The 12,086-nt window shown below is 43.9% G+C and overlaps 1 protein-coding gene across 27 annotated transcripts in view; it reads left to right on the top strand.

The window, feature by feature from the left end:
* Positions 1-12,086, top strand: part of RBFOX1 (RNA binding fox-1 homolog 1) — a 520,491-nt gene that overhangs the window by 449,377 nt on the left and 59,028 nt on the right. The window contains exon 18 of one of the 27 annotated variants that reach the window (XR_004536479.1): positions 7,661-7,729. The exons of 25 other annotated variants lie outside the window; for them this stretch is intronic. Coding sequence is in view for 1 of the 2 variants with exons in the window: in XM_033914612.1 (XP_033770503.1) it covers positions 7,661-7,674 (14 nt within the window). In the remaining variant the exon portion in view is untranslated. Of the gene's footprint in view, positions 1-7,660; positions 7,735-12,086 lie in introns of those variants that run through there. One more of the 27 variants, XM_033914612.1, reaches the window with a different exon arrangement.

The following is a 12,086-nucleotide window of genomic DNA, read 5'->3' as shown; positions in this document are numbered from 1 at the left end:
CACCCCCCCTGACTTCCGTGCACTGTCCCCCCTTGAAGGTCTGTCCCCATCCTGAAAGCCTGATGCCCCCCCCCCCGACGTCCGATACATCCCTCCCCCCGAAGGACCGCCGATTCCCCAACAATATCGGGCCAGGAGGGAGCCCAAATCCTCCTGGCCACGGCGACCCCCTAACCCCACCCCGCACTACATTACGGGCAGGAGGGATCCCAGGCCCTCCTGCCCTTGACGCAAACCCCCCTCCCCCCAACGACCGCCCCCCCAGCCGACCCGCGACCACCCTGGCGACCCTCACGACCCCCCCACCCCCCTTCCCCGTACCTTTGGTAGTTGGGCCAGAAGGGAGCCCAAACCCTCCTGGCCACGGCGACCCCCTAACCCCACCCCGCACTACATTACGGGCAGGAGGGATCCCAGGCCCTCCTGCCCTCGACGCAAACCCCCCTCCCCCCCAACGACCGCCCCCCCCCAAGAACCTCCGACCGCCCCCCCAGCCGACCCGCGACCCCCCTGGCGACCCCCACGACCCCCCCACCCCCCTTCCCCGTACCTTTGGTAGTTGGCCGGACAGACGGGAGCCAAACCCGCCTGTCCGGCAGGCAGCCAACGAAGGAATGAGGCCGGATTGGCCCATCCATCCTAAAGCTCCGCCTACTGGTGGGGCCTAAGGCGCGTGGGCCAATCAGAATAGGCCCTGGAGCCTTAGGTCCCACCTGGGGGCGCGGCCTGAGGCACATGGTCGGGTTGGGCCCATGTGCCTCAGGCCGCGCCCCCAGGTGGGACCTAAGGCTCCAGGGCCTATTCTGATTGGCCCACGCGCCTTAGGCCCCACCAGTAGGCGGAGCTTTAGGATGGATGGGCCAATCCGGCCTCATTCCTTCGTTGGCTGCCTGCCGGACAGGCGGGTTTGGCTCCTGTCTGTCCGGCCAACTACCAAAGGTACGGGGAAGGGGGGTGGGGGGGTCGTGGGGGTCGCCAGGGGGATCGCGGGTCGGCTGGGGGGCGGTCGGAGGTTCTTGGGGGGGACGGTCGTTGGGGGGGAGGGGGGTTTGCGTCGAGGGCAGGAGGGCCTGGGATCCCTCCTGCCCGTAATGTAGTGCGGGGTGGGGTTAGGGGGTCGCCCTGGCCAGGAGGGTTTGGGCTCCCTTCTGGCCCGATATTGTCGGGAAGTCGGCGGTCCTTCGGGGTAGGGGTGCGAGTGGTCCTGCCGGGGGGGGGGATGTATCGGACGTCGGGGAGTCGGCCGGGCAAGAGGGCTTGGGCTCCCTCTTGCTCCGATCGTGGATGCGGGTGCGGGTGGGGAGCGCGTGCGAGCGGTCGTTCGGGGTGGGGGTGCGAGTGGTCCTGCCGGGGGGGGGGATGTATCGGACGTTGGGGAGTCGGCCGGGCAAGAGGGCTTGGGCTCCCTCTTGCTCCGATCGTGGATGCGGGTGCGGGTGGGAGCGCGTGCGAGCGGTCGTTCGGGGTGGGGGTGCGAGTGGTCCTGCCGGGGGGGGGGCTGTATCGGACGTCGGGGAGTCGGCCGGGCAAGAGGGCTTGGGCTCCCTCTTGCTCCGATCGTGGATGCGGGTGCGGGTGGGAGCGCGTGCGAGTGGTCGTTCGGGGTGGGGGTGCGAGTGGTCCTGCTGGGGGGGTGAATCGGGCGTCGGGCGGGGTGGGAACTATGTTTTAAAACTTTTGTATACCGCGCTCACGCATATAACGCGCGAGGGGTATGCGCGGTAGGTAAAAACGCGTATAACGCGCGCGTTATATGCGTGAAAATACGGTAATCCTCTATCTATACCCCTCTATCCCCTTCTCCAGCAAGAAATTGTCCAATCCTTTCTTAAACCCCGTTACCGTACTCTGCCCTATTATGTCCTCTGGAAGCGCATTCCAGGTGTCCACCACACGTTGGGTAAAGAAGAACTTCCTAGCAGTTGTGCATGCAACTGTTAATATCTTATAACCTTAGTACATAAATGCTGGGCACTAACCATCCCGTCCCAGTTATATGCTAAATAATTTCTCTGCTAAGGGCTCATAATCAAAACATCAAGATGTTCAAAAACTCATCTAAGTCAGTACTTGGATATCCCAATAGCCGGGACGTCCAAGTGCCAATTTTTGAAACTAACTTTCTGGACATCCAGCAGGACTTCTAAGCCACAGGGTGTCCAAAGAGCAAAGGGGTGTGTTGGAAGGCATATTATGGGCGGGCATCGGGTGGGCTTAGACCTGGACATCCTGCAGTGATAATTAAAGCTTTCCCAGGATGTCCTAAATGGAACTTAGATACCTGGAGTTAGACCTGTTTTAGATGCATATAAGTGTCCCAAAGGTGCCCAAACTGACCAGATTACTACTGCATGCTTTAAGGTATGAACCTCTCACACTCCCCTAATGCTCACAGATCATTTCCCACCCCTAAAATATCCTATTTAAAGAGTACATACCTGTCTGTATAATAGTAGCATCACACAGGTGACTTAAGTAGCCTGGTTGATGGGTTAGTGAACCACAGTGAGGAGGACCCAGGCCCATAAGACACTCTAACCACTACATTTTTGATGGAAAATGTGAGGCTACCAAAACTCACCAACATTCTACTCTGTTTCCGTATACTTTAGAAGCCATCTGCAGCCATAAGGGCTAGTGGGGTGGGAGAAGGGTGTGTATAGTAGGTTTGGGGGGATTTTTGGAGAACTCACCCTAAATTATAAGGGGGTTTTGGTGTGATGTACATCTGGCACTCTTTATGTGAAGTTCACAGCAATGCTTTCTAAGGTGCCCCACTGCTCTGTTGGTATGTCTGTGTGGCCAGTCCATTGCAATGTTGGCCCCTCCCACATCCAAACGGTCTACATTTGGACACTTGGAGCTTGGATGCATCTATGGTCGAAAATGCCACCTAAAGTTAGATGTCTTGTTGGCCAAGACGTTCACGTAGGTGATTTTCAGAAAAAAAAAATCTGGGACGTCCAGGACATTCGAAAATAGCTCTTTACCTGTATCAGACTTTGGACTTCTAGCGGTAAACGCGGAAAGTTAGACTTGGACACACTTTTGAAAATGTCCCACCAAGGTTCTAGAATTACAACTGTTATCAATTAACTCCAATTATAGCCAATTACTGGTAGCTAGTGCCATTTAGCATTTAATAAATAAAGGACGTTACTTACACAACCGATGCTATTCTATAACTTGCATGCACAAGTTTACACACGAGAATGAGGAGGAGAGGGCATTGGAATGGGATCCCCAAATAAATGCAAAATCCACAGACAGTGATCAAAGGAATGACCTGATATGGAGAGATCAGGAATAGTATCAAAAGACTAAAAGACATCTGTAAGGTGTACAATAAAACGTTTATTAAGTAAGCCCAACAAGGTCACGTTTCAGGGTACAATGTCCAATATTAGTAAGAAAATGAAGATAGTTGAATGTTGAACCTCAGATGTTTTTTTGTTTTTAATTCTTTAAGACAAATGTAGTTGAAGGTTCAACATTTTTTTAACTAGCTTCAGACATAGTAGCCCTGATGCAGGCAGTCACCAAATTGTGGCCATATCAGATTTCTTTAATAAACTATTTTTTTTGTACACCATACTGGTGTCTTTCTTTATTATTTTGGTATTTTTATGACATATATGGTTGCTCCATACCATGTCATTCCTTTGATCACTGCTTGGAGTAGGCCAGAAGTGGTCAACAAAGAGGGTGGAAACTGGTTATGAACAATGCCTTGCAGGCATTATGACAATCTATAGAATGATACCCTAGTATTTATCACAGATGCTAAAGAGATACACACCTCTGCGCTTATTAAGATCAGAATCAGAAATGAGATTATCAACTGGATCTGTAGGGGAAATATACTACAATAAAACCCAAGCAGCAGATTTTTTAGTAGCAGGCCCATAATTGTAGAACTGTCTGCTAGGTAGGCGCTCTGCCGGTGTCTAAGTAACAAAAATAATTTAAAACAGCAAAAAACTGCGCCATTAAAGCACTTACCGGTGCCTAAATAATAAGCATTGGAATCGTGCCTACGTAAGCGCTTTAGGTCACTGAATGCTACTATGGGCGTGGTAATGGCATAAATGCTTTAGGTGACCTAAAGTGCCTATGGAGGTTCGATGCACAGCAAAGATAGATGCTGGAAATGTAGGCTTGGGAAACCCTGAACTACATTTCTAGCGCCTATCTTTCCGGAGGCGCGATTCTCTATAGGATGCTGTCACATAATTGACACACAATTGGTGGATGCTTTTCAGGCAGCCGCTAATGTCTGCGCCCTATAGAGAATCTGGGTCTACCAAATTAGTGCAGGGCCCACCTACTCTCCACCCTCAAAAATGCCCCCACACTAAAAAATCAAATCTGATTTTTAGTGTTTGGGAAGTGAATGCCGATCCCAAAACTACTGTGGGCTGCCTTAGCGCACCCATGGTAGTGCCTTTTTTTTACTTGCAGTAAGAATGCATTAGTGCTTATTGCAGCTTACCCCCTCTCTTACTAAGGTGCACTAACTGATTAGCGCACGCTAAACGCTAATGCGTCCATAGACTAATTGGTTAGCGCACCTTAGTAAAAGACTTGTTAATTGCCTAAAGAGTTCTGGTGATAAATTTAAAAAACCCAATGAAAATCATTTGACTATTCCTTCTATATGTTTATAAAGCCCCATTATGGTTTTATTTTTTTTTTTTTTTTATGTTCAAATCTATTTTATTAAGCAAAAGAAAAAGCAACAGCAACAATAACAAAGGAGCCACCTATGTTTAGGTGGTGGAAATGCATTCAGTTTGTAGAGCATGAGTGGATCGCACAGGTACATAGGGGTGCTGAAAAGTTCTCAGCCCAACCAGGAAAGAGAATGGCATGGATATGGTTCAATCAATGATCTGGAGCAAGGTCAAACCATAGAATTTTTTTTTTTCCTGCAAATTGGCACTTAACAAAATAAGATGACACTCTTTTCCGCTACAGTGGCAAAATAACCCTGAGAACTTTTCAGCACCCTTTCGTAAGAACAGACATTGTAGAATAACACAACAATTTATTTATACATCTCATCATTCAATGTAGTTTATAAATGCCAAGGAAGCCGGACAACCCTGGCGAATTACAAAACATACAATCGGCAACAAAAAAAATCGAAACATCAAACTGAACAAGAAATTCACTGAACAAATAGGTCTTCGGCCTACGTCTAAAATGCATGCAAGAAGAGGAATCCGCAATCAAAAAGGAAAAGTGCTGGCCCAAGATGGACAGCATGAAAATTAAGCAAATGCTCCACAATAGCCGGTCATTTCCTAATAATTGTGTATGCAAGACGATTAAGTAATTTTATCATATAGAAAAATTGAAATAGGCAAAACAATAGTCAGGAACCTGACCATTCAGTACCTTGAATAGGAAACAACCAAATTTTTTTAAAAAACCACCCTAGTCTCCACGGGAATACTATTAATTTATGCATATTTATGGTTATATTTAGGTATACATGTTTACATAAGTGGTCAGGCTGAGGTATGTGGTCTTGCCAAGATGTACACTTGTTCTCTGCCACTTGTGCTACTATTTTGTAGATGCCTTCTTTTCTTTAGGAAAAAAAGGAATGAGGTTTCTATATACTGCTTGGACAAGGAATATTAAATGGTTTATGATCAGCATTTTTCCCTATCTGTCCCAGGGGGCTCATGTTCAATCTAATGTACCTGAGGCAGTGGATGATTAAGTACCTTGCCTAGGGTCTTAAGGAACACCATAGGATTTGAACCCAGAACCTCAGGGTGCTGAGACTGTAGCTCTAACCACTATGCCACACACCCCTCCTCCATGTTTAAAGTGACTTAACCAGCCAGAAACAGTTCCTAACTGGAAAAATCACTTGTTCACATAAATCACCAGGGCTAAGAGCTAATTTTGAGTGGCATCTAACTGCCACTTAATATAACCAATTAGCACCAAAATGAAAATTGGTTGTTTGGGGGGCATTCCAGGGGAGCGATCAGTGCTTAGCTAGATAAGCGCTGATATATTCAGCACTCAACTACTACTAGTATCAATTATTTCTAGAGCACTACCAGACATACGCAGCACTGTACAGAGTCACAAAGGAGACAGTCCCTGCTCAAAAGAGCTTACAATCTAAACCAGGGGTGTCTAACCTTTTGGCTTCCCTGGGCCGCATTGGCCGAAAAAAAAATGTTTCTGGGGGGCCGCACAAGCGCACAAATGCTGCAGCAAGACAGAGGAGGGCCCGGGGACAGCAGAGGAAAACACTGCATTGCCCTTGACCAGGGCCGTACAAAATACTTCACGGGGCCGCAGGTTGGACGCCCCTGACCCAAACAGACAAGACAGACAAACAGTTAAGGGGGAGTGCGGTTAATCTGCTGGCTAGGGTGGTGAGCAGTGGGTAGAGGGGAGCCTGTTTCTTGCAATTTCTTCAAAACATATTCTAAGCGTACCCTCTTCTAATTCATTTCTGGAAACTCTTGCACCAGTCTATTTTAACTGTAGTTTTTCTCCAGATAGCACATTTTTATTAAGCATTAGATTCCCCTGATTGAAAACCATGGTAACTGTTTATGCTGAAAACAAAACGGTTGTCTGCATGCTAGGTCATGGTGATGTTGCTTAGATGAAGTGGCCAGCATGAGTGTAGGCATATTACAAATGTATTCAGATGATGCAGTATATCTTATATTTTTTTGAAAATGGTCATATTGTGATAGAATTACTCTATGCAGAAAATAAGCTTTGTGTAGTTTTTATTTTTTTTTAACACTACAAAATAGCCACCATAACCAGTACCTACATTAGATGTCCTTCATCTAGCTGACCCCATGCATGGAATCAATTACCTGAGTTTGTCCAGCAAGCCCCTTTCATTACCTTATTTAAAAGCAGACTGAAAACCCACCTTTTTGTTATAGCTTTCAGTCCATAACCTTACTTCTCTCTGCCTACTGCTCACCACCCTAGCCAGCAGATTACAACCATTCCCCTTAACTATATCCATGACATCCTGTTTATCTGTCTTGCCTATTTAGATCATAAGCTCCTTTGAGCAGGGACTGTCTCCTTCGTGACTCTACAGTACTGCGTACATCTTGCAGTGCTATAGAAATAATTCATAGTAGTAGTAGTAGTAGTAGTATGAAGAGTTTCAGTCTGTGGGAAACAGAGCCGAGATTGCGATATCATAATGCCTCATTCCACCAATGCTTAAGAGCTAACCTCATCAGTGATGTCACAATGGCCTGATTGTCCTGTACTCCCCTTTGCCCTCCAACCTAGCCAGCAGATTAACTATTCCCCTTAACTGTATCCATGACATCCTGTTTGTCTGTCTTGTCTGTTTAGATTGTAAACTCTATATAGTACTGCATAGGTCTGGTAGTGCTATAGAAATAATATGTAGATGTCCTGTTGAAGAATTTCCCTTCACATGCAACCATTATTCCGTCTTCCGCAAGCTTCAGTTTTCTACTCATTTTAAATTCCTTCCTGTAGTAGTCTTTAAAAGCCCAGAGCTAGCATTCCAAAACTTTTCTTCCAAAACTTTTTTTTCTAACAGCTAAAACTTCAGTTTTAAGTATGAGATGAGTGAATTTGAAGATTCATTTCTATACTAATTGATTTATGATTTTTTTTTTAGTGAAAGATTCATGAATGTTCAATAGAGAAGGCTGAAGTCTTGGCAATTGCTAGGAGCACTCAGAAGTTTCAAACAGGCTACTTCACCCATTTCCCTGTACAATAAAAAAAGAGATCAAATAGATTCCATTCAAAAAAGGAATACACATTTATCTTTTGGAGACTAAAGTTGTGCTTTGTCATTAGCAAACAGAATATACGGTATGGCAATTAGAAAGCTTTCTCCTGTTAAAAAAAAGTGATTTGTGAATATCTTGTAATGACTATAGACCAAAATTAGGGGAATGCTTGGATCAGTAATGATTTAAAAAGGATGTCTATGGTCCTTGTTCCAAAAATATCAAAGAAAAAAAAAAGAGTTTAATCATGAATTTATAATGTATGCAACTATTGTGCAGACTGGATAGACCATTCAGGTCCTTATCTGCTGTCATTAACTATGGGCTCCTTTTACATCCTTTTACAAAGCCGCAATAGAGATTTCTACTGCAGGCTGGCGAAATAACTGTTCTGACATTCATATGAATTCTATGAGCGTCAGAACATTTATCCCGCCAGCCTGCGGTAGAAACCTCTACCGCAGCTTGGTAAAAGTCAGCGTATGTTGCTATGAAAATATTGATAAAAGGGTGCAAGTTTCATGCAAATTTCTCAGAGTGGTCTTTTTAGAAATGTCGATTAGAGTAGAAATGTTGGCAGTTTTTCAAGGCAAAACATTCAGATGATGTTTCTTATACATACAAATGGCAGAGGCAAAGCTAAGAGTTTTCACTGTCCAGTTGAAATTCAGTTCACAATGATCAGCATTTTTTTTTAATGCTGACCACTGCAGGCAGAATTAGCCCCAATATTCAGCACCAGCCCCTGTTCGGGGACTTCCATTGAATATCCGAGGCTGTTCAATTTGTGTTTGGCTCCACTAGCTGCACTTTTGGCAAGTTGGAATACCAAGTCCCATTTATTTGCAGATGATATCCAGTTGTTTTGTGAATGAAAATCAAGAAATGATATTGAAAGGTGTTAATGAAAAATTAGAAAAATTGTATGAGTGGTTTGGAGAGCATTAGTGTTGGATGTGAAAAAAAATCAGCATAGACCATTATGGTATATGCCTATGATTAATGACATAAATTTGATACTGGTAGAAAAAAATTAAGACCTTGGCGATTCACTGTGATAGTTCTTTGGATTTTAAATCACAGATAGGTATGGTGGTCAAGGTTTGCTTTATTCATTTGCGGTTTATTAAACTAAGACCATTTTTTAATTAATCTGATTTGGTAAGATTGACTAGTCATTAAAGCATGCACAATTAGATTATTGCAATTCCTTGTACAATGGATTAAGTAAGAATTGTTTAGTAAGATTGCAACTAGTGCAAAATACTGCTGCTAAATTGGTAACTGGAAAAAAGAAATCAGACCATGTTACATCTATATTACTTAATTTGCATTGGTTGCCTACAGGACAAATTACTTTTAACATTTTATGTTTGGTGTTTCAAGCTTTGAAGTGGAATGTCCCAGAGTATTTGTCAGATAAATTGAGAAAATATGTTCCAACACGTGTTCTGCGTTATCCCAGAAGAGCTTGTTTCAATTACCATCATTGGATAAAGTGAGATTGACTGGAACATGGAAAAGAGCATTTTGTTATGCTGGACCTAACTTGTGGAATAAACTGCCAATTGAATTGCAATCGATGGAAATTTACCTGGGTTTTCACAAGCTATTGAAAATGTGGCTTTTTACTGAAAACATTTATACTGGGAACAGACACTATAACATGGATAGTAAGGAAGGCAGAATGCTATGGATAACAGCTACAGTATTTATTGAAGAATTTTATAGCGTGGATTTGATAGTGAGGGTTATAATTAGATGATTATTATATGTGGGCGGGTCCTATGAATGTGATGATAAAATTAGTATAAGAATAATTGTACAATGAGATGTTATTAATCCCCCCCTTTTATTTTTTTATTTTTTACTAAGCAACAGTAGAGGTTTCCTCCATGACCCAGACGGAGCACTAAATGCTTCAAAGCTGCCCCAATGCTCATAGGAATTCTATGAGCATTTAGTGCTCTAGGCTGTGGTAGAAATCTCTACTGTGGCTTAGTAAAATGGGGGTGATGGGGGTGGGTAAGTTTGTCACTTGCTATAATGAGCTGTTTTTAGTATCGTAAACTGCTATAGCACTTTGGTTTTTAACGGTAGATATCAAATCAAATTCAAGCATGCAATGGCCACAGGAGCATATGTGGGTCTCAGCAGCTATTCAGCCAGAGACCATATAAAACAGCTATGCAGTCCCTGGCTGAATATCGCCTGGGTTTCCATATGTTATATTATGTTATGTTATGCTATATGTGATCTTATATGCCACCAAATCCTCCCAAAGCTAGGGGTGGAGCAACTTTAAGCAGGGGTGGAGCAAATGCTGTTATTAGAATTTGATGTCTCTGCGGCATTTGACAGGGTAAATCATACATTGATGCTAAACAGACTATCCAAATTAGGACTTACAGGACCTACAGTGGTTCTTGTCACACCAACTCACTGTGTTAAGCAGCAGGTGTGGATTTTTGCGATGCTCGCTGTTTTAATGTAAGTTAGAAGTTAATGCAGGTGCATGATAACTTCTGATATGCAGTAAAAGCCACACTAGCAACATAACACAGCTTACTAAAAGGGCTCCAATGCAAGGGCCCGGAAATACTAAAAGGGCCCGGAAAACCCTGGCATACATTTCTGGTGTAAAAACTATAACTCCACAAGTCTAATTATCCCAAACAATTAAAAATAAAAACCAACAAAAAAGCTCAAATAAAATATACTAAATAATGTGAACATACTGAATTGTAGATTAAATTTATAAAGTGCTCAGTCACCAACCAAACAGTGTCATATAAAATGCCAGCAATGGTTGTAAAGAGGGACCATCATAGCACTCTGAGAGTCCCTCTTACTGCCCTCCGTGAGACAAATGAACAATAAATTACTTGTGATTATCGTTACTTATCTGATTTTAATGATGTCACTTATGGGGGTAGAAGCTTGGCAATGATGTTAAATAATAATCACTACAATCCAATTCAAGTGCTGTGAATACTCTAAAACCCCGTGTTCACTGTACTATTGGCCTCCCTTCGACTCGAGTTTCGCTCGAAGCTTCGTCAGGAAGGGGGCATAATGCGGCCAAAGAGGGGGTTTTTTTCCCCCCTTTCTGCTTTTGTTCCCCCCACCGAGTTTCAGCGAACTCTTTGGCCGCATTATGCCCCCTTCCTGACGACGCTTTGGACGAAACTCGAGTCGAAGGGAGGCAAATAAGTATTCACAGCACTTGAATTGGATTTTAGTGATTATTATTTAACATCATTGCAAGCTTCTGCCCCCATAAGTGACATCATTAAAATCAGATAAGTAACGATAATCACAAGTAATTTATTGTTCATTTGTCTCACGGAGGGCAGTAAACATAGAAACATAGAAATAGACGGCAGATAAGGGCCACGGCCCATCCAGTCTGCCCACCGCAATGACCCTTCCCCACCTAACTCAGTGAATAGATCCCACGTATCTATCCCATTTGGCCTTAAAATCAGGCACGCTGCTGGCCTCGGTGACCTGAAGTGGAAGATTATTCCAGCGGTCAACCACTCTCTCAGTGAAAAAGAATTTCCTGGTGTCACTGTGCAGTTTCCCTCCCCTGATTTTCCACGGGTGCCCCCTGGTTGCCGTGGGACCCTTGAGAAGGAAGATATCTTCTTCCACTTCGATGCGACCCGTGAGATACTTGAACGTCTCGATCATGTCTCCCCTCTCTCTGCGTTCCTCGAGTGAGACGGATTCTCAGAGTGCTATGATGGTCCTCTTTACAATTGTATATGACACTGTTTGGCTGGTGACTGAGCACTTTATAAATTTAATCTACAATTCAGTATGTTCACTGTATTTAGTATATTTTATTTTAGCTTTTTTGTTGGTTTTTATTTTGGATAATTAGACTTATGGAGTTATAGTTTTTGCATTAATCACTCTAACGCAAGCAATTAGTATATTAGCTCCTGGAATTGGTTTTTAATACATTTCAGGTGCCTTTCTTTCCCGTAGGTGCAATTCTGAAATTGGTGTCGAAGCATGATTGACACACGATCAGCAGCCTCTGATCTTGGTGCTGGTTACCAAATCCGGCAGTATGTGCATTTTAAAATGTTTCAGAAACGCATGGAAAAAAAAGTCCAAACTGAAAACAAACAGCATTTTTACCCTACCTACCCAAAATTCAGCGGTATTTAGCCGGCCAGGAACGGCTCCTGTTCAGCTAAATACCGATATTCCGGCTAAGCACCGATATTCAGCAGGAGATAGCTGCCCATATCCCACTGAATATCTTGGTCAACAGATTGAGCAGCAACTGGCTAT

Source organism: Geotrypetes seraphini, chromosome 11 (assembly GCF_902459505.1).
Source record: "Geotrypetes seraphini chromosome 11, aGeoSer1.1, whole genome shotgun sequence".
NCBI lineage: Eukaryota > Metazoa > Chordata > Amphibia > Gymnophiona > Dermophiidae > Geotrypetes > Geotrypetes seraphini.
Note: the sequence above shows the minus strand (reverse complement) of the source record. Positions and strands in the feature narration are given on the sequence as shown.